The 27,238-nt window shown below is 38.3% G+C and overlaps 1 protein-coding gene across 1 annotated transcript in view; it reads right to left on the bottom strand.

Annotated features, from left to right (window-relative positions):
- evi5l (ecotropic viral integration site 5 like) overlaps positions 1-27,238 on the bottom strand; it is a 47,488-nt gene that overhangs the window by 5,034 nt on the left and 15,216 nt on the right. Inside the window, exons 3-18 of the mRNA XM_014995064.2 lie at positions 26,270-26,459; positions 24,374-24,598; positions 21,358-21,432; positions 19,608-19,733; positions 19,319-19,462; positions 18,742-18,831; positions 17,151-17,248; positions 16,861-16,921; positions 16,164-16,217; positions 10,683-10,823; positions 8,422-8,538; positions 7,058-7,198; positions 6,790-6,960; positions 5,724-5,870; positions 5,054-5,149; positions 4,829-4,924 (exon numbers count right to left, since the gene is read on the bottom strand). Coding sequence (XP_014850550.2) covers positions 4,829-4,924; positions 5,054-5,149; positions 5,724-5,870; positions 6,790-6,960; positions 7,058-7,198; positions 8,422-8,538; positions 10,683-10,823; positions 16,164-16,217; positions 16,861-16,921; positions 17,151-17,248; positions 18,742-18,831; positions 19,319-19,462; positions 19,608-19,733; positions 21,358-21,432; positions 24,374-24,598; positions 26,270-26,459 — 1,972 coding nt within the window. The remainder of the gene's footprint in view (positions 1-4,828; positions 4,925-5,053; positions 5,150-5,723; positions 5,871-6,789; positions 6,961-7,057; positions 7,199-8,421; positions 8,539-10,682; positions 10,824-16,163; positions 16,218-16,860; positions 16,922-17,150; positions 17,249-18,741; positions 18,832-19,318; positions 19,463-19,607; positions 19,734-21,357; positions 21,433-24,373; positions 24,599-26,269; positions 26,460-27,238) is intronic.

Below are 27,238 nucleotides of genomic sequence, written 5' to 3'. Positions count from 1 at the left end.
ACAATACTGTTGGCTCTCACTGCTGAATAAACTTTAAAATCCATCCATAAACAGCTCCATCCATTTTAACTTCTGTAAACAATGCGCCACTTTAACGTACTACTTTGAGCTAGCCACTCAGTTAGCCAAGTTTGCTTTCTCAATAGTATGTGTGACCAGGTGAAAACACACTAGTGTTATGCATCTAAATCTATTTTTATGCCATTAAAACACATTTGATGAGTTGAGGTGAGGAGAGTCCAGAGAGAATATATGTCTAGAGTTTAGTAAAGGTGGGATATTTTATTAGGGGAACTGCTTAAAACCAGAACAAACCTCAAATGGCACCACTGTGTTTGTCTCCAACAGATGTACGACAGTTTTTATGCAACACCTTACATCACTTAATGACAGAAACATTCTGTGAAATCAGCAAAAGAAAGAATAAATGAGACTCACATAGCAGAGGATATATTAACTCTACACTACATTTGGTATCTGGTGTGCTAATCTATGGCGTAAAAAAGACTAAATCAGAAAATACTTGAATTGAAATGAGGATGAAAAGCTCAGCTGGGACAAAAAAAAGTTTGGTTAAAACAGACATTTAAAGGTTTTCTTGTGTTTATCAGTCATAAAATTACTTGCCAGGTGCTGGGAATTTTTAAAATGGGTTACTGCGTGTGAAGGAAGAGAACTTCTTCACTTTGTCCAGATAACGCTAAAAGGGTCTGTATGACTAAATCAGAGCACTCACTTAATCACTCACGACTGTCTGACGTCAGAAAGTATTGGCTCTCCAGATTTCTTCTGTTTTGCTCTTTTGTCACATTTAAATCTTTCCAATCCTTAAACACATTTTTTTCAAATATGAGACAAAGATTACGAGACTAAATGAAATTTTACATTTTCAAATGATTATCTTATTTATCAAAGAAAAAAACTACACCTAACTTTGCGTGGTAAATCACAAGTCAGGTCAGGTGTTTTCAAACAGCACATTTTTACAACACAGGTCACCAATTATAAAACATCACATTTTGTCCAATGTCATCATCTAAACACACAAAATATATTAATCAGTTTTCCAGTTACTATTGATCATTAAGCAGCTCTGAACAGTTTTAATTAAAGGCACTCAGTGTTTCAACTGTTTTGCAGTTTTCTGGAAGTTTGTTCCAGATTTGTGGTGCATAGAAGCTGAATGCTGCTTCTCCATGTTCGGTTCTAGTTCCAGTTCTGAGGATGCAGAGCAGAACCAGAACCAGAAGACCTAAATTACATCGATCGGAACTTCACTCAAAATCAACAAACTTCAATATTTTTTCCACAAGTTTATTACGAATAAATTCTGAATTGGTCAAAAACATTGGGTTTAAGTGACAACTCCCACCTGCAGGTGGCAGTATGTCTCACAATCTGCGATTGATGTTGCAAATATCAAAAAGTCACATTTCCAGTTATATGTAAGCATAAATATCTCAGAATCGTAAATATTTCTAAGTTAGCGCCACAAAATCAGTGATTTTGATTGCAATAAAATCCCGAAAACAATCATAAAATCCTGGAGGGACTGATCAGTTCAAAACTATTTCATTTTAAAAAGAACTTGCCAAATGCAGAGACTTATTAATATTTTATCAGTTTGTTTTATCAATACATTCTGGACCCCAGATGAAAATGAGTCTGAGCGCCCTGCTCTACAGGGTCGACCCAGACTTGTTGCCATCACAAACATTGATGTTAGCAACGGTGTCGCAATCGGATATAAGGCTTTAGAGGGGAATCACCTTTTCACTCAGGTCTGATTGTGTTTCTGTGATGAAAAAAAGTCTTCATTTGAAAACATATTTCTGTATTTACTTAGATTATCTTTGACGTCAAGATTTGTTTGATGATTTGAAATAAAAAAACAACCACAAGAAACATCCGTTTTGTGGATAATATATCTATAAATAATTAAAAACACTCGACAAATCTCAGAGCTTTGAAAACATTTCCCGTACGAAGGAAAATAGTTTGTTCTAGTCTGAAAAAAAAGAGACAAACTGACTTTACATAAGTGAATGCTTTCTGCATGTTAACCTTGCATGTACCACAGTGACTCATGACAAATCTCAGAGGTTTTAGTTTTCCCCCTATCAAACACTAAAAGAAGCTGCATGGTAGGGGGGGAGGGTAAATCAGTGGTTAACCAATGGAAATGTTTTGCCTGACTGCTCTTTGACAGACGGCAAAACTAAAAACAAAATGAACTAGTTTAAAGTTTTAGGCTAATTTTTTCTTTTTTAGCGATATTAATGCCAAGTTGATCACCTGGAGTGCAAAGACGATGGCATTATGCATCAGCGGTACCAGAATGAGTAAATGCCAAGACGATTTCTTTGTCACTACACTGAGATTTCTCTAAATGCTTCATTGCTTCCTCATCTGTACTCACGCAAGTTTCAGTCTCTCTTATAAAAAAACCAACACTTTGATGAAATGTGGGAGGAGAAGAAAAGCGTAGCGTGGAGTGGAGCGGTAAAGAGCAGGGCACTCTCAACGCAACCAGCTCACTACAAAGTTCAACCAAACTCTGTTGTAGTCACGCACAGCCACTCTCTGAATGAACAAACCCAGACTCATGTCGAGTGGGAGGTTTGAGTCTCAAATCAGAGCTGGAAATTATCTCTGCAACATGTCACAGAGTTTTCAAACACATGAATTTTGACAACATCTGACTGAGTGAGCTGTACATCTGTGGGATTACTGAAATGTTTTTTTTTTTTTTTAAGAAAACCTCAGCCAGCATTCAACATTAAAGCTCGCTGGAGTGAATGATGAGAACCCCGGTGCTGGGGAGGATCAGTGGTCTGCTGTTACAAGAAAAGCTCAAAAGAGTTTGCGTGTGTCGAGGTGGAAGTGGTGTCTTGATATGAAGCTGCGTGCAGATGACGAGATTGTTCAGAGGGGTTAGCAAAGCTGCAGGCTATTTGCATGCAATTATGTTGTGTGGATGGACGAAATGTTCTCCACCAAATACTTGAAAACCATTTTATTCACTCAAATCTTAAACTTTTTCTAAATCACATCACATACATTAACTGTGAATGAAGCAGATTGAACTTAAATCTGTGAGGTTTTGGAAGAAATTAGTCCAATTAGTGTCATTATAAATCACCTGGTTTATGTTTTTACTTACTTTTCAACACTTAGCAGTACAACCTAGAAAGGAAACATTTAAAATGACTGGTTGGATTTAATTCAGTCTTATCCAGGATGGAGCTTTATTTTATAGTGCAAGTGAAAAGAAGTTCCTGTAATGCTGTCATAATATTTAGTTTGATCAGACATATCTAACAAAAGAGCAGGAACTTAAAAGTAGCTTTAAAGAAATGGTGCATGAAAACAAAATGCATTTGAAGGGTTTTCCTTGGTGTTGCTCTTTACTTCATCATAAAAATATTGTGAATACCGTGTATGAATTTAGGGGAAATGGTGGCAGACATGAGCTTAATCAGATTTATCTTTTGGGTCAAGCCAACTTGTGAATATTGCTCAATCTTTTTCTCTTACTTCTACTAAACTGCATGTTTCTGTTCATTCTGCACATAAAAATGCAACCAAAATCAATCTATTTTCACATTTAGCAGCCCTAATGATTAGATTACATTTTAAATTATTGGTCAATTTATTTTCACAATAAAGCTTTCAAAATGAATATTGAAATCGCTTTCAGAATGACTTCAAGTCATGGGAAAAAGAAAGACTTTCAGATGTAGAGTTTCAAAGTGGCAATGATCTTGTCTTTGCTGGGTTTTAACTTTGTTCTAATCTGAAGCATATAAAAAAACCACACACCACAGATCATGCTGTTAATTAATAAGCAAACAGAGCCAACATGGAAGTGTGACAAAACCAGGCACCTCAAAACACTCGATTTGTACAAAACACACAGAATTCAAGAATTTAACGGGTGCACTTTATTTTTAGCGCGAGTTTATTCAGTCTAAAGAGAATATTTGCTTGATCAAGTAGTTTTGTATTGATGTGGTTTTAATGAAATTCAATAAAATTAAATGATGTGTCACATGTTCTAGATATTGGAATGATCAACCAAAAAAACTTCTGAAAACATTTTACTTACTTTCTTTTTGAATAATCGGGCACAGATTAAATCAAACTCATACTTTCAGACTCATGAGAAAGAACGTCTTTAATAATTTTCTACCGCAAAAAAAAAACAAAAAAAAAAACAAACCATGGCTCCTATGTAATCAAACATGCAGGCACTGATCACGCGATTCTTACTTTTCTTCAGTTTCTTTTTATGCACTGTGGTGAACTTTTGTACCATCTGGCTTTTTATTACGTTTAAACCTGCAACTTGATTTGTTCTTTTTAGGAAGAAAATGCTTTTTACTCATCATTATTATATTCTTTTTGTGGCAGAAGCTTGTCAAGTCAACTGTATTGCACTGAAATATATTATATTTATACTGATTGTACCTCAAGGGACTACAAATGAAAACTAAACTCTGGAATATTATGTGATATGATTTGTCCCTTTTGAAGTAAATAACAACAAAAGTGAATCACAGAGACCTTCAAAGAGATTTTGTTCAGCCAAGATGTTTCAAGTTGCAGTATTTTGTGAACCTGTGAGCTGGACTTAAGTCCAAAACTGAATATTAGGCTTCAGTACCAAAGTTTTGCGTAAAAATCCCCTGAAATAGTTTGAAGTAACCCTGGGTCTTTGCATTGTTAAAGCATATTTAAATGCTCTGAAAGAAGAACAAAATAACACCAGAATCAAAGGTGAAAATGTTGTTGGCAGGTTCCTGGTCATGCATGAATAAACTCTGACCTCATTCTTTAGCTCAGCAATCTGGTCCCGGAGCTGGCTGATGTACTGCCTGGAGTCTGAGTGGTTCAGCTGCCCCTTGATCAGCCCTTCTTCCTTCTACAACAACAGTTACATACTTGAGTTTAGCTTGATAATCTCTCTCTGTGGCGAAATAATCTGTAAATCAGCACAGATTAAAAAAACAACAACACTGCTGGCAATTTTGTGAGACTTTTATGTGAACACCTGTATCTCAAGTTCAGCAATCTTCTGTCTGAGTTCAGCCATCACAGCCATGCTGTCGGCCTCCCTCAGCCTCACTGCCATCACTTCTTCTTTACTCTGCCAAGAAAAACAGAAAAAAAAACATTTTCTTTTAGTTAAAATGTAAAATCAGCATCTGAGTGAGTGGAGCAGCTGCTTGTTCATTTTTAAAAGAGGGATCCAAAGCTTATGTTTTGATAGCTTTTTTTTTGTTTCTTCTCAAAGAAAACCTTCAAGTCTGGCAAATTTGTTAATATGCTTAAACTAAAAATGGAACTATAAACTATAATAATTGCTCCATCTTTTTCTCAACCCATTTCATCTCTGAACTGGTCAAATCCAGTTCAACCCGTATGCCACAGACTGATTTGGAAATAAAAGTCGCTTCATCTTAAAAAGGAAACTAAATGATTCTGAATTGAAGTTGGCCTTTTCTGTGTCTCAATCCTATTAAAACAGATAAAATACAATAAATTGGCTGATTAAATCAACATATATCTGAGACAGAATTAACTGTCAAAGAAATAAGCAAAATTATTACGGCTCAGTCATCCAAAGCTTTGCTGTCTCTCAAGTGCACAAACAGCCTCTGTTACATTTTTATAAATCTGTGTTTGGGTCTTCATAGTTGTACTGATCTCTGAATCCACACCTTGCAGTCCGACTCCGCCTGCTTCCTCTTCATCTCGTTGAGCTGGGCCTGCAGAGCTTTGTTCTGATTGGCCAGCATCTGGAGCCGATCTTGCAGGGCGGAGCGTTCCTGCTCATGACGGCCAATCAGTTTGCTGTGGATCTGGTTCTAAGTTAGAGGAAAGTTAAAACAGGAAGACACGGAAATAAGACACTAACAAAAAGCAGAACAAAACATAACACATAACATCGTCCGTCATTATCATGTCACATTTCTCGAATTGTTTACCATTTCTTTTTTATTTTGTTCGTTTTGTTGAGGTGTTTCTCTTCTGTAAAGAGTTTATTAAAGGGGATATATTATGCAAAATTCACATTTTGCACATTTTTGTACTTCCTTTCTGGTCTCTACTGCTTCTAAGCACATAGGTGCTTTTTGGCAATAAGTAAAGGTTTTTGGTGTCTGGAAAATTGCCAAATGTAACAAAACAAATCAGCAGGCACTGCTCATCACATTTCAACCACTGCACAGCTCTGCCTGTTACCTAGCAACCCAAGCTGAACTCCAGCACGTTTGATCTGCCCAGTACAATGGCTGCTGGAAAAGACAAGCGTTTTGTTGTTGATCTAACCCTTGCTTCGTAGTTTTGTTGGTTGTGCAGGAGGCTCTACTTCTGCTTTTCGAGGATGTAGGTTTGTATAATTGTGCATCTGTTTGCAGCCATTTTTAAGTGCGAGTTGGGGGGCGGAGCCAGCAGCAGCTTATGTGGATTTAAAGTGACAAGAGGCTCTAAAGCAGCTCATTGTGAAAGGAGCTCAACATAGGCAGAGCTGACCAAACTAAAATCTCATTATTTATGAATGATTTTATGCAAAAAAATGTATTAAACATGTTCTGTATAGGACCTATCCTGACCAGTGCAAGGAAGCACAACAGGTCAACTTTAGATCTGCCTCCTTTGTGCGCAAGAAGAGCTTTAGAGATCTTGGAAAACTATGGTTCCAGAAGACTTAAAAGTATTACAGAAACTCTGGATTCTAATAAGTTTAACACAATCACAGGTTGATCTACAGTGTTGATATCTGACCTGGCTGTCCAGCTGCAGGGCTTTGAGTTTGACCTCCCGGAGTTCAGCCTGGGCCTGGGCCTCCCTCAATCTGACGGTCATCAGTTTGTCCTGCAACTCGTTCATCGCGTTCTTCTTCGGGGATTCCTTCCAGTGGCCTCCGCCGCCGCCGGTGCTGCGCGACATGTGATGCTGCAGGAACACAGAGTAAATGTTTCTAACTCGGCAGCTTAAACACGCCTGGACAAGAGAGTCACGCAGAGACACATCGGCTGTCTGCGTCTTTTACCTGCCAGCGCTGGTTGAGGTCAGTGACGGTGTCCTGCATCTCTCTGAACGACCGCAGCGTCTCCAGTTCCCGCAGCTTCATCTGCTTCACTTCTTCCTGCAGGGCGGCCATGTTGTTTTCATCAGGTAGGCAGCTGCTCCTCTAAAAAATAATATTTTTTGGCAAGAATATCTTAACAATAATAACAATTAAAAAAAAATAAATGAAGGATCTCAGTCTAGTCAATCAAGTCGAGTCTGGTTTAATGTGTTGGAGGGAAACATCATAAATCATAGTTTATAGCCATGTTTAGAATAGAAGCAGCATTGCAAAAATTTCCCTAAAAAAACAACAACAAAAAAAGTTGTACTTCAGTCTGAGCTGAATATAAAAAACATAGAAGCGTGTCTGTTCTGTTCCTTTTAATCTCCTGGAATGGATCCACATCAGGTTCTACTAACTGCTGAGACGATATTGAACCTCCTAATTAAGCTGCAGGTTAAGGAACATGTTATATTGGTTACAGGATGAAAAAACCAACAGAACAGATTTGCTCCTTCCACATACAGAAGCGTTTAACCACCGACTGTGGACAAACGTCACGTTGACATCGTGCACACATGCACAGTCAGGTCAGTTTGCAAAACTCAGATCAGAAAAGGTGTTTACATGCACACTGTTCAGATTATCAATCTGAATAAATCACCTCTCTCATTCAGTTTACAATTTCATTCCAATCGAGCTGAAACTCTGGGTGCACCAACTGTAGTTTTCTGACCAATCACGATTACTGATCTACCAAAAAGCCTGACCTGCCCATTCCGATTTTGGCCATCACCAATTTTTTTTTTGTCTGAAATGTCAGTAAATACAACAATAAAGTTGCTGGGTTGGCAACAGAGTTGGTGACTATTGTTAACTAAAAACATGCAGGCATGACCTGGTGGGCCGGTCTATCAGTCAAATCTTTCTCATTGGAGAGAAGAAGAGGGAAATAGTCGATTTAAAGATCTTTGCCGAAGTAGATGATATCGGTAGACATGTAAAAATGGTCCCATCACTGATATCCCAAAATTAAAGGAAATCAGCACCGATAAATCGGTGCACCCCTCGCTGAAACCTATCATAATATTCCATTTGGGGCGTTTATGTGATGCATTTTTATCAGCCAATGGTGCTGATTACTTCAGTCCATTTAAGCTTATGATACAGCTAAATGATTAACACCACAAGGAGATTTGATATTCTGTAAACATAAAATCTAAAATCCAAAGACATAGAATTGAGTTTTCGTCTCAAACACTTTTGTTGACTCCATGACATTTTGTAGCACGATGTCAGATTCACTTCAAAATGTAAAAACTGTTGCTTGATCGTTGCTTTACCTTCTCCAGATCGAGCACCTTGTCTTGCATTTCTTTCAGCGCGCCGAGCAGTTCGGCCTCGCGCAGCCGGGATTGTTCCAGCTGCGTCTGCAGGTTGTTCACAAACTGCTCTGTGTACTGGAAACACAAACTGTCATGTTACACACACACACATCATACAGCAGCAACTGATATCAATTTCAGTTTGTTGATCGGCTTTAACCCGTTTAATCCCAAAAATTCTTTCCTGCAAAATAAGTGCATGCAGTTCATTCCTTGGACCTCCCCAACATATGATATTTATAAATTATTACATTTTATGTTAGTGAAATTTTAGGTTTTATACTTGGCAACAATTGTTGCCAAGTATTCTTATGTTCAAAAGATGAATGAAGGGATAAAATTTTCTTTACATATCAGTAGGAGACACTTGAAAGAAGATATGTTCAAAATATTTTATTTATATTTGTTTATTTAAATATTTTACTGACTTCTCTTGTTCAGGTTTGTGACAGACATTTACCTCCAGCATCACAGGCAGGAAGTAAAGAGGTCTGGTCATGTGACCTTTCACACTAGACGCATGGAATTGATATTGCTTAGAATAGACATTCTATCGTTTGATTTAAAAACTTCAATTAGCTGCCAAAAGTCAAAACAATTCTTCCAGAGCTTCCACAAGTTAGAAAAAATGTCTGGCAACAATTGTTGCCGGTGGGATTAAATGGGTTAATTTGCGCTGTAGGACCTTTCTGTTTACTGAAAACTTTTTTGTGCGTCTAATTTCAGAGTGCAAAGCAGATGCATTGTGCTGCTCATTTTAGGGTGAGCAGTTCTGTTCTGCAAGTTTACCACAAGGGTGGTAAACCTGGGTGTGAACTCTGCCACATCTCTTTTTGCTTCTTTCTCCGGAGAAAAGAAGAAGCACTACTACTATTACACATCTGCAACCATTTTTCTCAGAATACTGAAAATTGTCAAGATGCATTTGAGGAAGATAATTATAAATCAGACAATTCAAAACTGAGAGAAGTGTTTTTAAGTGAGAGCATCCGTGGAAATCGGCTGAGCGCGACAACGAAACAAAACTCTTCTCGGACAAAATTCAGCCGATAAACACACACACACAAATATAAACTTGCACTTTTGCCCACTGACTACCCCTGACGTCAGCGAATTGAAAGCCACTGCAGATTTTTAAGCCACCACATCAAGGTCGAACTACAAAGTAGAGGGTATGAGAGCAGCAGAAAAACAGCAAATGCAGCGGAAAAATACCTACAAGGTGAAATACAAAAGCATTAAATCGGGCAAGTACATAGCGTGAGTAGAGAATTCTCGATTTGTCATTCTGGGATTTTCAGTCGTGGTTATCAAAGCTGTCTAAGAGTGTGAGGAGGTGTGTGAACCCTGGGGGGCGGAGGGTGCCAGCAATCTGAGTTGGAATAAGATTCTCCACTCGCAATGACGTCATTTAGAGTGAAATCACTGTATTCATTTAGATTTTTCTCAAATAATTATGCAGGCTGGCAATTTTAATAAACAACCAAACGGGCATAGACTCTGAACCCTCTCTAGACTGACGTGTTGCAGTGAGTTGCAGTCGCTGTGAGATGTTTAACTGAATTTTGGTGGTTACAAACACTATAAAAAGGCGTTGTTTATTTGGTAGGAGTCAGAAACAATGATGAACTTATCAGGTTTTAGCTGCTGGTGGTCATAATGAAAGAAAGAGGGTGTTTGTGGCTTTGTGGCAATCTAATGTCAGCCGTTTGACACAAGTTTTATATCGGAGTTACAAATATTGATTAAATATGAGCAAAATGGAATAATGGATAATGCAGATCTACACTGAAAAAAGAGAATGGAGGTCCAATATAAAAAGAACTGCGTTAATTTGTCACAGTTACTGTTTGTTTAATGTGACAACTTAATAGATTTACTGGAATGGACTTAATTTGACCGTTTGTGACTAGATAACGCAATATATTTAAGTTGGATCACCTGTTTTCTTTTTTCAGAGTAGGTTGGATTAAAACATGAAGTTCCAAACAATCAGCACCAAACCCAATAAACTCACTGCTGTCTTGGTTTTATTGTCTCTGCAACACTGCAGAAATGTTCTACAGTCCTGAGTTTTGCAAATATAAGAATGTGCTTATATAACAGGTACACCGCAGAGAAAAATGGTGTTTGATTTCTGCTCAAAAGATTTGAGAACAATAAAAACCAGGTTATCTTTCTTTTTAAAGTGGCTGTGAAGCTTGAAACGGGTAATTTACCGTCTGCTGCTGCAGCTCCCTGATTGTTTCCTGGGCTTTCTCCAGGCTCTCGCTGGCCGTGTTGCACTGCTGTCTCACCACCGCCAGCTCCCGTTTGATGACATAGTTCTCCTCTGCTTCCTGTGCTCGAGTCACCTGACCCTGGATTAGCAGTCAGAGACCAAGGGTCAAGATCAACAGCAGAGCTTTGGTGTGAACATGCGGGAAATCAGGGATGAAGGGCATGTTACGGTTACATAAGGGGACACAGAAAACATACAGTTAAGGGAAACATGTGTGCTATATGTTACACAACAGACGTTTTCCCCTTTGAAAAGCTCCTTTAGAAGAGAATCACATTCAAAAATCTATTGACCCTTTGCAGCTACATCACTAAACCATTCTAGGCGCCATGATGGACGTCGGAAGTGAGGGACGAGAGTATTGAACAGAGCGACCGTTCGAGACGAACTAATTTGTCTGAAAGAAACACCTGGTTGGGGGTCAAAGACGGCGGTGTTTACAAGCTTGAAACGGCTAGCTTGGAAACCGACCCATATCGCCTCCTCCCTACGTGTTGATCAAATTACTGACTTTGCCTGAATTCACACAACATGATTTATATCATTAAGTCATAAACAGCGTTTCCCTTTAAACCGGAGCAGCTTTAAAATCGTACAGAAGACGAGATGCTAACCGGTTTTGTCCGTACATATGCTACATGACGGTGAGGCACCGTTTCCATGGTAACTGACAGTTATGCGCGTACCGCCATATTGCGATATTTGATATGTTTCTAATAATACTTAATAATAATAATACTTAATAATGCTTCTGATAATACTTATCAGAAGCAAAGTGTCCCAAAACAAACCGATAAAACATCAGCGACTGTTACCAGATCTCTCTGTGCTAAAGCTCTATTAATTAATGATTTCATCACCAAAAATATTGATGTTTTATTTCTGACAGAAACATGGCTGAATGACAATAATGAAGCAATCGTACTTATTGAATCAGCGCCTCCTACGTACAATTTTTTAAGTGAGAATAGAAAACACAAAAAAGGAGGAGGCGTGGCTTCGATATTTAAGAATACCATGAACTATAGTAAAATCTCTTCGGGTCATTTTACGTCTTTTGAGTATCTTGAAATTGAGGTAAAAGGCCACAAACGACCTTTGACACTAACTTTATACAAAACTCCAACATATGTGGAAAATTTCTTTACGGACTTGAATGAACTTCTATCTCTCATATGCATTGATTATGATTGTTTAATAATTGTCGTGATTTCAACATTCATGTTGACAACCCCCAAGACCGAGGGGCAAAAAAGCTGTTTAATATATTAGAGAGTTTTGGTTTAACACAACATGTCAAACAAGCAACACACACTCATGGACACACACTGGACCTGGTTATCAGTGAGAATATTTCCAACGTCCGTTAACCCACTTGGACAAACAGCTACTATCACAAAACGTACTTTCACAGAAAACGCAGCAGAAACATTTAATCAAATCTACTCTTCTTCCTCGCCCTTAAGCTATAATGACGTAGATAAGTTGATAGATGATTTTCAGTGCAAACTTTCAGATATCATTGATTACATTTCCCCCATTAATGTGAAGGTTGTGTCTGGTAGGAAGAAATCTCCATGGAGAAATGCACAAACAGTTCAATCTGCAAGACAACTCTGCCGTAGGGCCAAACGGAAATGGCGTAAAACTCAACTGCACGTTTATTATGACATCTATAAAGAAAGACCACGTAACTATCACACAACACCAACACATGCAAGGGAGGCTTTCTTTGCAGATGTCATAAACAAAAACATTAACAACGCTCAAGCTCTATTTGCTACTGTTGACAGGCTCACAAATCCTCCTGTGATGCTGCCACCTGAACTTCAATCTAATGCCGCCTGCAACAAGTTCTCCAGTTTCTTCTCAGAGAAAATTCAAAAGATCAGAGGATTAATCTGCACATCCACTCCAAAGCCAGTACCAATGCTGTGCCCAAACAAAACAAATGCAGCAAAAATGACCCAATTTCAACTACTTAATTATAAAACCCTTGAAGAAATTATAAGTCAATTAAGCTCCAGTTCCTGCTGTCTGGATGTCCGACCCACACATTTCTTTAAGAAAGTCCTGCCTGTTGTTGCTAATGATCTGATCCAAGTAGTAAACTCATCGCTCTCTTCAGGTGTTTTTCCCCAGGCTTTGAAAACAGCAGTTATCAAACCACTGATAAAAAAGAACAATCTGGACAAATCACTACTGCAGAATTACAGGCCGATCTCCAACCTCCCATTCATCAGCAAAATTATTGAAAAAGCAGTTTTTAAACAATTAAATAACTTCCTAACAATAATGAATCGCTTTGACTCCTTCCAGTCTGGTTTTCGTGCTCACCACAGCACGGAGACTGGCCTAGTCAAAGTGTTCAATGACATCCATATAAATACAGACTGTGGGAGAACCACAGTGCTGGTTCTGTTGGAGCTCAGTGCAGCTTTTGACACTGTTGACCACGACATTTTACTGAATTGACTGGAGAGTTGGGTCGGACTCTCCGGTCCAGTGCTCCACTGGTTTGAATCTTACATAAAGAACAGGGATTTCTTTGTTTCAATTGGAAACTTCTCATCAGAGAGGTCAAAGGTCACATGTGGGGTACCCCAAGGCTCAATCCTAGGACCCCTTCTTTTCAATATTTATATGCTCCCACTGGCTCAGGTTATAACAGGAAATAGGATTAGCTACCATAACTACGCGGATGATACACAGCTCTACATCACAATGTCACCAGGTGACTCTGAACCCATCCAATCACTGAACAGATGCTTAGAACAGATAAATGTGTGGATGTGCCAAAACTTTCTCCAGCTGAACAGAAACAAAACTGAAGTTATTATCTTTGGACCTAAAGAGGAGCGAACTAGAATCAATGCACAGTTTCAGTTATTACAACTAAAAACCAGCGATCAGCCCGAAACCTGGAAGTAGTGATGGACTCTGACCTGAACCTTCAGAGCCACATAAAGACAGTCACAAAGTCAGCCTTCTATCACCTGAAGAACATCTCCAGGATTAGAGGACTGATGTCTCAGCGCGATCTAGAGAAACTCATCCATGCGTTTATCTTCAGCCGCATTGATTACTGCAACAGCGTCTTCACAGGTCTGACTAACAAATCAATCAAACAGCTGCAGCTGATCCAGAAGCTGCTGCTCACATTCTCACTAAAACCAGGAAGATGGAGCACATAACACCAGTTTTAAAGTCCCTACACTGGCTCTCTGTAGCTCAAAGAATAGACTTTAAAATACTGTTAGTTTATAAATCACTGAACGGTTTAGCACCACAATACATTAAAGATCTGTTATTGCTGTACCAACCGTCTAGACCCCTCAGATCTTCTGGTTCTGCTCTGCATTCCCAGAACCAGAACCAAAAGAGGAGAAACAGCATTCAGTTTCTATGCTCCAGAAAATTGGAACAAACTTCCAGAAAACTGTAAAACAGCTGAAACACTGGGTGCCTTTAAATCTCAACTTAAAACCCACCTGGTTAGAGTTGCTTATGGCTAAATTAGGGTTAGAGTGCAGGTTTTGATGTCTTTGATGTTTTTATCTTTCATTTTTATCTATTCATTAATTTCTCTTTCTCACTGTCTACGTTTTATGATGTAAAGCCCCCCGGAAAATGTCCCAGTTAAATGACGTTTTTTTATTCAATGTCACATACTGTTTTTATTTTAATTATGTAAAGCACTTTGAAATGCCTTGCTGCTGAAATGTGCTATACAAATAAAATTTGATTGATTGATTTAAAAGTTATACAATAAAACGACAAGTTTGGTTTGTATCCTTTTTGCGACCATTTTTACTGCCAAGTTAACCCAAGAACAGCGATATTAGGCTAAAAGATGCGCGTTTTTGCCAGGCTTTAAAGCAGATTTGATGATTGATTTGACGCCCGTCATGGCGGAAATTCAAAGAGAGTGACGTCACGCGCAAAGGGTCAATAGTTCAAGCACAAAACTATAACCTATATCTTGTTGGTTTAACTTTGCTCAGAAAGCGCATGCCTGGGACTTTAAAGCAGAAATCAACTGACCTCTTTTATTTTGCTAAAAAGTTACTTATTCAGGTCTAGACTGCGACTGAGCCATTCTAAAACATTAAGCCAGATTTTTTTTATTTAAGTGTGCTAAAATATTGCACTATAAACTAAACAAAAATACTCCACCTTATTTTCACACCTAAAGTTGCAACTCCACCCCAGCTTACCCATTCTCTTTTGCAATCCTCTTCAGTCAGACTGCATGGTGACTCTTCCTGAATTCAGGTCTAGACTGCGACAGCCATTCTAAAACATTAAATTGTTTCTATCTAAACGATTCCACGGCTGTTCTGGGTGTACATTTAGGGTCGTTATTCTGCAGGAAGGTGAACTTTTAGCACCAGCATTCCAGTATTATGTGCGTTCACGATCATGTGTATGCCTAAAAGTTTCATTTTGGTCTCATATGATGAAGATTTTCACCGCTTGTTTTCCGTAATCCATTTATTTCACTATATAGCGTCTTCTTTCAAACAATGTTATATTTGTACTGGAATTGCACTGAGAAATGTTGACTCTTACACTTTTCACTCACTCAGCTTGCTGCCTCTTTCAGTTTTTGAGGCCTTCACAGAACAGCTGGATTTATGCTAATATTACATTACAAACGTCTGATGGCAAGTGGATACTTTGTGTTGGTGTTTAGCATTAAATCCTGATAAAAGTACATTTACATCTATGATAGAAATATGCATTTTTAACACTGGCATGCCACATGCAAGGATTATGATGTATAAAATAATTCCATCATGCATTTCAGGGACCAGACAATATCGTGGGCTGAAAAAGTAGACAGCATATAATTTATGTTCATGCATTCTGGTCAGGTTAATGGAAAACTACTGCAGTGAGGCTGAGAGGGAAGGTGTGAGTAAGGCAGAGGTTAGCCAGAGGTCTGTGGGAAAGTGGTGCACAGTACTCTACCTGTATCAGTCTGTCTGCCAGAGCAGCACTCTCCTACAGCGAAACCATGGAGAGGAACAAGAGGGTGAAAAAAAGTGATGGAGATGGTGAAATAAAAAAAAAAGAGTGGGAAACCATGGAAGATAAACCACAAAAAAGGAAACAAATGTAGAGAAGTGAAGAGAGAAGTGAAGAAATGTTTGTGAGCAAGAGAAGCAGCAGCATCAAGTTAATTCTAAGAAAACATCTTTCACAGAAGACGAGGACTTCGGTTTTCACCGGCTGAACAATCACACACACTCACACAAGGAGAGGTGAAAGAAACCCCAAAACAAAAAGCGTGAATTTAAACCCACAGTATTACAATTTCTAATTCCAGCACTGAATAAAACCCCCAGACTGGCCTGATGTGGCAGTTCAGCTTCAGCAGAGCTGCTGATTTAAATCAACAGGCAGCTGCTCTTACCTTCTCTAGTGTTTCAATCCTCTGCTTCAGCAGCCTGTTTTCTGTGCGTAATCTCTGAACAAACAAAATAAGCAAATGTAAATAAGCACTTATATAATATGTCAGATTTTCGGCAGCTTGGCAAGGCAGCTTTATTTATACATGGTACCTCTCAGCCAAAGGCAACTCAAAATGCCGGCACATAAAGATAAAAATAACAATAGTTTAAACTAGGGCTGTAGTGAGTCATTGAGTGATTCGAGTATCTCGATTATTAAAATTCCTCGAGGAAAATTACCTGCCTCAAAGCTTTGATAAATTATGTTTTATTATTTAGCGCACCGGGTGATTATTTATGTTACGCAGCACTCTCACTTCCACCTATGAGTTGTTGACGAACGCCAAGTGTTAGCAGCACAGCGTCCGATTTTCAAGTTCAGGCCAGGGTGTATAGGGGTATTTCACTTATTTATGATAATGTCCGGGTTTTTATCGTTTTTCATTTTAAGGATGTTTTAAGCATCCTTAAATTGACTGGCACAATGCCTGGAGTACGGCAGCCTTTCTGGAGATAATTATTTACAATAGCCCTAGTTTAAACTATAGACTATTATTATAGTTTTTCAAACAGTTAAAAATAACAATAAGAAGATAGTGATTGTAGTAATAATAATAAAAATGGGTTTTCTATAAGCATAAATATGTAAATTATACAAACCTTTATCTCTATCTGCTCCTCCATTTCTTTGTTCTTAATTGTGGTGTATTCTTTCTCAAGTCTGAAAAAAATAAGACATCAAAAATCATCATTTTTCAAATGTTCCCAATAACTGAATTTTTAATCAAGTTTCCTTTTACAGTACGATGCACTAAAAGAAACCATGAATCATAGGAGACCATCTCTCCTAATTTAGTGTGGCGGATGTGTGTCTGCTTCTGTGGAACAGCCTGAGTGTTGCATAAAGCTCAGTCAGCCTCCGGTTTCAGCTGAGTAAAGAGGCGTCTTACTTCTTCATCCTCTTGGGGTTGTATTTAACCTGGTAGGCCCTGAGGATGAGTTTGTCGGGGCAGCTGTCAAACTGATGGGGGATCACCTTCTGGAAATGCTGAGAGGAAAACACAAGACGAAGACGCTCGTTAATATCGAACGTCTACAAAGCAGACATGGAGCGGCTGCTCTTATTGAGAATATTGTTACCATGTGACCCTGAACCGTGATATTGAAATGCCACTGTAAAGTCAAACGTTCGAGCTGCCATCAGTAAGTGAAGTTGTATGATAAAGTGAGTGTAAACTGTTATTTTTGACCCAGGATGTGAGGGTGGATGCTCACAAAAAAGCCTCCACGTTTTTTCTCTTGTTTGTGTTGAAGAATGTTGGGTTAAGGTTACAGCAGGTCTTGATGCTCAATTCAGGTTTTGTGCTGAAATCCAATTAATTTGCATCGTCATTCATACCACTCATAAAACGTGGCCCCAGTGAGATTTCTGTGCGACTGGTTTACGTCCCCAAAGCGACTCGCATGTGCAGAAGAAGAATGTTTAAGTCACAGCAGCACAACGTTTACAGAAGCATTTTCATCACCCTTGTTGTCAATATCTGGTCTCTCTTGCACTTCTCTCTGGTTTTGGCTACATGGCTACATCAGAAATACACAAACATTGGAACAAATGAACTGGTCAAAACTGGACTAGGACGTTCTACCCTGATTATGGATACTTAAAAATACAGTGGAGATTTACTCCATTTGTCAAAACAAAAAAAAAACAAAAAAAGGGGATTTTTAGTTTTCCCCGCAAACTGTAATAATTTAATCTGGTAAACTGAACATTTTCTATCATCTTGTGTTTTGAGCTCAATATTTTGTTACTAAAAGACAATATTAGAAGACATTTTAAAAGATCTAGCAGAAACACAGTCTGTGCCTTTGTTTTAAAAGTGATTATATGAGCTATGTTTTCAAATGTTTAATGATGATATTGTTGTTGAGTGAAAGTGTCTATTGGCTAGTAACTAATATAATCATGCTGCTGCCACAGAGTTTTTATCCTGGTTAAATAATGGTTGTTGATGAATTCAACATTTTTTGCGCAAATAAAAATGCACTGATTTCACTGTGGCACATGTTTTCAGATAAATCCGAACAAAATAAAACGGAGCAACACACATAAATAGTACATAAAGCCTGTTAAAAGCTGACAGGAATAGCTTTTACTTCTTTCCACAAGTTCTTTCTGCAAATAAAGATCAGCAGCAGACATTTCACTTATTTAACCAGATTTTACCAGGCAACAGGGGTCTTGAACAACTGCTGCCTCCCGACGATAACAGACATATAAAACAGGCTAAATGTGGTTTTAGACCACAAACTTAAACTATAGAGTAAAAATAAAACACTGTCTGTTTCATTTTCTATGTAAAGGTCCTAAACTGTACAAAGCTTCTTTTTTCTTTTCTTTTTTATCAAAATAGATCTTAGCTGTGCTCAGGAAGCTCGCGTGCGGTGGGGAAATTGGGACATGGAGTGTTTTGTCTCGTGGCTGAATCTGTACATGAAACTATTTTGTACAGAAAGTGGCACACAGCTGCAGACGCTTACCTGTGACATTCCCTCCATGTCGAGCTGAATGAGGTCGGTTTGGTTGTACTGCAGGATGGCCAGACCCACACGGAAGATAATCTCTAGGCCCTGGACACCGTTCAAACATTTTAGTATATATGCATCTGTCATCTTGTGAACAAAATCTCCGGTAACACTTTATTTGAAGGGGTGTGCATAAGACGGACATGACACTGTCATAAACATGACAATGTCTGTCATGAACATAAAGGAGTCTTTATGAATGTTTATGACAGGTGTCATGAAGTGTCATTCGGTAAATAATGACACTTTTAATGCAAAGTTGCTCTAAAAGTTGCATTGAAAGTCCATTAAAAATGCCAACTTTGCATTAAATTGTCATTATTTACAAAATCATGCAAAGTTGGCACTTTTAATGCAACTTTTACAGCAACTTTGCATTAAAAGTGTCATTTACTGAATGACACTTCATGACAACTGTCAAACATTCATAAAGACTTCTTCATGTTCATGAGAGTGTCATGTCAGTCTTATTCACCCCCCTTCAAATAAAGTGTTACCAAATCTCCTGACATATCCGCAGAATGCTCCCTACCTCATACATGAATATATCAAAGATGCGTGTGGCGACAGGTAGAGGGAGGAAGGTGAGGAAGAGGGTGAGGAACCAGGAAGAGGCATACATGGATGTGTGGAAACTCTGGGAGCGGAAATGGATGTTCAGTTCTGGAAGCTGCTCCTGCAGAGACAAGCGGCATCAAATCGTAAACACAGCCAAACCTCTTAAAAGGAAGTGACTTTCAGAGATCAAAATACATGTTTTGCCTCCCCCTTGTGGTCAATTAAGACAGCACAACTCTTGCTCTGTTTTTTTTTTTTTTTACCTGTAGAAGATATTCAAACTGGTAGATGCAGAGGCCAAGCTCGGCCATGCTGGGTTTGAACAGTTCCCTCAGACGGTACTCCTGCATCAGTCGCACAAAAACACAAAATGCCTCCTCCTCTGGCATCTGGGAGGAGGACAAAGAGTGAAGGAGTTACTTTATTGGTTCGAAGTCCAACAGGGCTTATTTTGGACAAAATAAAGAATATACAGCTAATTTATTTTATAGATTTGAACCTTTTCAGACCTTTTTCACAATAGAACCACAAATGTGAATGAATTGTACCAGGATTCTTTGTGATAGATGAAGACAAAGCAGTAAAACAGTAAAAGATTCATAAGGTTTTCATATTTTTTTTAACTATAAAATCCTGAAAAGAGTAGTCTGTGCATCTTCCGAGCTCATCATACAAACTACTTCTCAGTTCAAAGCTGGTGTCGTTAAAGGCGTAAAGGAAAAAGGTTGTCGTGATAACGTGCTTAAAGCGGAGTGTCAGAAAGAGCAGGAGCTTCTTAAAGAGACAGAGGCCCAATTTCAAGGCGATAAATTACAAAGTGAAATTTCTTTTAAGTCATTTTTAATATACACAGCAATTTTATGATAACTGAAGGCAACATAGTTACTTGATTGTGCTTTAAAATGGCATTATGTGCCTGAAAAATACATAATGCAGCAGTTACAATAAGTCTCCATCAGTTCTTGAGACTAAAATTTCTGTGTGCTTTTCTTTGCAAAACAGCTCAAACTCAGTGAGCAATTTTGAAGTTATGCCACAGATTTTAGGTTCGGACTTTCTGACACTTGCTTCAATCTAAATGATTCCACGGTAGCTTTGGCTGAATGACTAGAGGTCAATGCTTGCAGGAAGGAGGCCAACCTATATTTTACAGGCCCGTGGAAGAACATGTGCAACATCAACTGGACGGGGCAACAAATAAATATATCTAGATATTTTGAAGAAACTCGCTGCCTAAGGGTGAATGCGCAAAATGACATCATCGTTGCGTCAACCACGGTTCCTGCCCATTTTCACACCCATATAGAGGGGAACACTCTGCCGATAGAGACACACCCAAACTGGCTGCAACCAAACCAGACATTAACTGGCTAGACTGAGATTTAATGAAGAAGGAGCTTTACAGACATCTGAAACCTCCAGAGGACAGCTGGAGTTTTACTGAGATTAAATGACACAAGTGGATCTCCCATTGTGATTGAAAATCTCACTTGAATTTTCCTGGTGAAATAAAGGCTAAATGAAAAATATGACAGATACAGTTTTGTAAACATGTTGAAAGAAACAAGCACTTTGACATAGGCCTCTTAAAGTCGGTTTTCCAGACCAAATACTAAACTCCCATTAGTTCAATCTTTTATTATATACATTTATATTGATTCTTTTATTATTACTTATTTATTATTATTGGAGCCTTGCAATTAAATTTCCCTCAATTTGTACATTTTTAAATGTACAGTTGAATGACAATAAAATCTGTCTGTCACATGTAGTTTATACATTTATTTCTATTAGTAAAACTGTATTAATGTTATTTTTGTCTTGCTGGTTTCATGGTACTATTGATGCAACTTGGAATTTTCTAAATCCGTTATATTTATGACTATATTTAATATGCAAAGTCCAATCAATTCAATTGATTTCTATTCAAACTTAAGTACTTCCTTGTTGTTAGTCTATCACAAAAAGTCAACAAGACACTGTAACCTTAGAAAAATACTGTTTAATTCATACCTGCATTAGCAGCAAGCCAACGATGAACGCACTGCCCTGACAGTAACCCACCTCTCGGTCTACAAGGGAGTACGCCTGGGAATCAAACATACGTTACATTTATAATGTTACATGTTGGTACAAAAACAAAACCTTTAAGATCCTAACAGAACAGTCACAGCCAGGGGAATGGGATTAGAGAGCGCCCAGATATCCGTCTTCATTTCCTGAGCAGCACAGCTGTACGAGTAAACAGCAAGCTGGTTCCCATGGCGATTAACAGCACATTTCCGTGTGGCCTGTTTTCCCTTCATTTCAGAACAAAAGCAGATCAAGGGTAGAAAGTAGCAACAGCTAATCACATCATATTTTCATAGCAGCACCTTGTTATTAGTAGATGAAGCAGTTAATCACGTAAAAACAAAGTGGCAGGTTATTTGAAGCTAAAGCCTGGAGGATGATTATTAATGATGCAAACAAGGTTTAGCGTAAAAGTGAAAGAAACGACTCTTCCTCATCGTGTTACATTAGGACAGTTAACAGGTTTCTAACACCTCATAACGCACGTCTTCCTCAGCTAAACACTACAGTTATGTTAGCGCAAAAATCCCTGAACAACCGTGTAACATAATCTGTGTTTGTGAAGGGGAAAGGTGAAAAAAGGTCAAGTAGGATTGTTTCAATAAAACTAATTTGTCTTTTTATTATTCTAAATATATATATGAAATTACTCAGAATATTTTAATTTAAAAGCTGATATATGTTACAGTATGGGCAAATGGTGTGTTTCATAAGCATAAAGTGCACTGTAAAACATTTGAAGTTGGTTTAACTTGAAAATGAAAGTCCACCTGCTGCCTGGAAAATGTAATTTAAGTCGACAAGAAAGTAGTTTTGGTTTTAACTCAGAAATTAAAGTTCATGAAGTTGATTTAACAACGAGAGACAAGTTGTTTAAACATTGTTTTTTAAGTTCACTAATCTTAAATTGAGAGTTTTAACTTAATACTGCAATTTAAACCAAATAATTATTTCACCATATGCAACAAAAGAAACTGTCCTCACGTAGTTAAAGAGCCACATTTCTCTGGTATTTTACTCACAATATCAAGTTAACTTATTCTACTTTAGAATAATTTAAATTCTTGTTTCAAATTGCATGAACAAAATTTCTGATCTGATGATGAATTTTATTAAACATCACAATGAATTCAGCTCAGAAACATTTAGTGTGAACAGGACTTTATCCTCAAGCTTTAAAACAAACATTTTCCTTATTAAAACACCAGAGTCGGATCAATGTGACGCACTTCCATCTCAGGGTACAGAAACATCCTGCTAAGCATTCTGGGAAATAGTTCCCACTCACGTCTTTTTCTTCTTTCAGTTTTTTAAGCGTTTACCTAAAAACTCTAGTTTATTCAACTCTTGGAGGTTTGACAACATTAATAAAAAAGTTAACAACTTACTACTACAAGTTAATCTTTCACAAACTCACATTTATGTTCAAGATCTAAAACTTAAAATTTATTAGACTTAAAGAGTAGAAGATGGTTGACAACTAAATGCATCTCAAATGTTTTACAGTGTATTGGTGTTTTCCAGCAGTTCAGAACTGGGAATCAAGGTTGGCAACATGCCGTCTAATTTCTTCAGATGATAAAATGTATTACTAAAATGAGACGGTTCCCTGCAAATCTGGCCAATTTAATAGCCCAATTTCATCAATAATCCCCAGGGATGAGCAACATCTCATCTTTTACAGTTTACTGAGGATAAAAAGTGAAGTATTATTGATCTTCTATGTGCTTAACTGGAAGACAACTGGACTTCTTCTTCACCTCTTATCCAAAACATTTCTATAGTTTCGAATAGAGATCTAAAGTAACAGTCTTATAAATGTAGTTGTAAGAATCACAGTATCAGGCCTGTTAAGGTAACTAACTGAGTCGTTGTTATTTCACGATCCAAACATGTCTCAAACGACGTATAACGTATAAGAGGTTTTGGTCACATATGTTGAAGTATGGAAAGCTGTAAAACAGCAACCAGGAAGAATGAAATGAAAGTCCACCTCCGTTTAGTTTCAGTTTTTTTTTTATTTATTAAAATGTAAATTGTTTTTCTCATCCCTCCAGCAAAAGGAGTTATTAAGATAATTACTCATCCTGTGACTATAACAACAAACTTAATTAAATGAAGCATTTTTCCATTTGTGCTGCTGCTACAATTCTTAAAAATAATTGAAGACAATTATTGTGTACAGTTCAGCAATAAAATTTAACGACGCGCAATTAAATTAAAGCCGTAAAAAAGACTCTTTAATATTGGAAAGGCTTTGTTGTTACAGTATTGTTTGTGTTTGTAAAGTCTGACTGTTTGCATAGATTATGGACTTTAAGCCACAAAGATTATTTACTGTTTTTTGGCTAAAAATCCATCCAGTCCAATTGCTACTTTTGTTGTGTTCCCCGTTGTGCCTGTGTTAGGCTTTGTTTCTACTAAAGCAACAACAATAAGCTCATCTGAAAGAAAATTAAAAGTTTATCCAATGCTGAGAATAAAATAAACAGAAAAACATTAAAAACTTCGAAAGCATTCATTTCAAATTTATTCTGCAAAATATCTGGGAAGTTGCTTCAACTTGTTTTTGGTGGAAAATAAGAAACCTTTGAGTTCACCTGAACAGAGTTTATTTAAAGCTTAATAGGGAATGAATGGTGGTCAGACAAAAATGTCACATTCGAGTTTGTGCTGGTCAAACTGGTGCAACTGCCGTACAAAACCCTTTACATCTTGAGCACAAGAACACTGTTACAACCACAAAAATACTTAATTCATAGAGGGCTAGTCACTGTCCTCAATGTGACGCCAAATGATGTTTGTCATTATAGGATTTTACAGGCAGTTTATTTTAATTCAACCGCTTTCATCATAGATACTTTGCAAACACGGAGGGATAAATGTCTGACATTTTTCTAAAAGTGAAACCTATCAAAGTGAAGTTCAGTCCCTGATGAGAAGCAGAAGCGCTCACCTTCATGACGTTGAAGAGAACTTCCTGCCCCAGGCTGTCCTGGCCTTTGAAGAACTCGTGCTCCGGGTAGGTGCGGGCGATGTCCCGGCGGATCAGCTTCTCACAGGGAGACGACATCTTCAGCAGCTCAGAGTACTGGTTCTTCACCGGCATGTCTGTGGCGTTGCCCAGCAGCTGCCAGACGATGGCACGGAAATGATGGGGGATACCTTTCCTGATCAACTCCTGGAAAGCAAATACATACGTGAGACACTCATTCGATACTGAGTAAATGCCTACCAAAGATTTAAAAGGGGACGTATGTGTACGATTCACGTTTTGCATATTTTTGTACAACTGCCTCTAGAAACAGCGGAGGCGCTTAAAATAAGTTAATATTTTTTGGTGTCTAGAAAATGAGTGGTTTCAAAAACCATTCGATTGTTAAGTCACGTTTTACGGAAACCGTGCTGTTACCTAGCCACCCCAGCCCGTTTCCTAGCCACCCCAGCCCGTTTCCTAGCCACCCAAGCGGAGCTACATCAAGTTTGGTCAGCTGGTTTTACCGCTGTGTCTGCTATGCAATGGCTGCTGGAAAAGACGGGTGTCTTGTTGTTGACTTGCCATCCAGACGCCATTTGTTGTGTTCTTGTTAGTTGTGCAGGAAGCTCAACTAACAAGAGTTGACTTAACAAGCTCAACTTCTGCTTTTCAAAGATGTACAGTTGTATATTTGAGCAAATGTTTGCAGCCATTTTCATGTGCAAGTGCACAACCCATGTGGTCAGAAGCAGCTTATTTGGATTTAAAGTGACAGGAGGCCCTAAAAGAGCTCATTCTGAAAGGCACTCAAAATGGACAGAACTGACCAGATCTCATTATCCAGGAATGATTTTGTGTAAAAAAAAAAATGCAATAAACATGATTTGCAAGGCTCATAGACCAAAACTAACCTGTCGAAGGAAGTCCGCCTTTAAAGTAAACTTTAAGAAGCCAAAAAAAGAGCAAAAGAGCACTTACAAAAAAATCTAACCAGAATAAGTGACTAAATGCACTATTTTTTTCTTGACTTTTTCTGTCTCCCATGTTGCTGACAATGTTTTCCTCTCTTGTCTCACATCCATCTTTTCTTCCCACGGGTAAATTTGGTTTGTGACAGAGGACACAGAGGGGAATGCGACACAGAGGACTGCTGGCTGTGCATACAAATACATCTAAGCCTTTTGCAAAACAGAGGTCATGACAAATAACTCCAACAAACATTTTCCAGACACGCGAGTGTCCAAAATTATAAAACAAACCTCAGTGACATTACAACTAAGAAAGAGCCGGGTGAAATATTTGGTTCCCCCCAGAGAACTTTGACAAATAAAGAGCAAATGTTCCCAAATCTACAGGATTGGTTGTCCATGATGGGAAGAATAAACACAGTGCTGATGATATTGTTGAAGAGTTTTGGACACATTTTCTAAAGATAAAAGAGAACCGATAAAAACACTAAAATCTGACACCACTCAGTGTTTTCTTCTGATGTTTTCGCATCATTTTCTTTAGTGGTTCTTGTGCAAGGCTTGTTTCTTAATTGGTTTGACATAAGCCAATTAAGAAAAGGTGTGATTCGCCTTCAGCTGGTGAAACCGAACCACACCAGCTGAAAATGTAATGCATGTTCTCATTTTAGGGTTTATGTGTTCAGGAAGGGCAGCTGATGCATCATCTAAGAGGTTAATGCTGCTCTGGGTTTGTTTAACTCATCTCTTCAGTTGCCACCGTCTGGATCTTCGTTTCATTTCCTCCTGAATTTTTGTGCGACTCCCACTAGTTCCAGATTTTTAATAAACCTTTTAAAACCTCTTTTGTGTTTGGCTCAATTATCCAAACTCTATAGTGTAAATATAAAGCCTAGGTGTACCTCACCTTCAGAAGCTTGTCCTTCTTGCGTCTCCACTCCTCCCACTCATTAACAATTCGGCCCCATAAGATCCAGGTATCTTCCTCCAAGTGCGACAGGTTGGAGGAGGCAGAGGAGCTGGACACCAGCGAGGAGCCGCTGTTGCGCCGCGAACCACTCATGGATCGCATCGACTTAGAATCAGCCTCCAGCAACCTGCATGCAAACAGTTCATGAGCTTTAGGATAACGTCTATCAGCATGTTTGTCTTATTCAAGATGACATAAGTAAGCAAGAACAAAGCAGAAAAGAAGCATAAACAGTTATGGAAATATCTTATTTTTTGCTAGAGATTTGAGAGTTTTAATGCCTTTTCAGTGTCTTACATTCATCAGCAGACACGTCTGTTTCCTGTAAAAATGGAGTGTTAATATTGCCTATTTTTAGTTCTGTACAAACCCTGTGCTGTCTAGCTGAGTAAAGATGCACATTTACATCGAGGGGAAATTTTCACCAGTGCAATTTTAGTAACATTTTTGACTTTCCTCTTTCTGTTTTTATACTTCATGCTTTCCCCAAAGGTTTGCCCTGAATCCTCTCCAGCGACATTTCCCTGCATCCTCTGAGCCTCCATCTCTTGTGCAGCCGCTCGTGCGTTGTTAAATACCTGCAGCCCTATTTTCCACTAGATTAGGAATTTAATAAAAGGAGTGTGGAAGTGAATGCCCCATTTCTTTACAGGCATCCTGATTAACATGTATGATCTGTGTTTCTCCAAAACTTCAGTCGTGTAGCCATGATTGAAAAAGATGAGCTTTTTTCTCTGACCGTCTTCAGAAATGTTTCATTGAGTTTAAACTGCAGAAAGCTTATCATCATGGAGTCTCGGCTTCTAGGTCAGAGATAAACGCTGGATTTGGAGACGTATTCACTGGTAATGGTCCGGTCAATCAGTAGTTTTTCCAAAAAGGTTATCCCCGAGTCGCCCTCCATGT

This window comes from Poecilia mexicana, unplaced genomic scaffold (genome assembly GCF_051168715.1).
Source record: "Poecilia mexicana isolate PSO_F unplaced genomic scaffold, ASM5116871v1 scaffold_1, whole genome shotgun sequence".
In the NCBI taxonomy this organism is placed as follows: Eukaryota; Metazoa; Chordata; class Actinopteri; order Cyprinodontiformes; family Poeciliidae; genus Poecilia; species Poecilia mexicana.
Note: the sequence above shows the minus strand (reverse complement) of the source record. Positions and strands in the feature narration are given on the sequence as shown.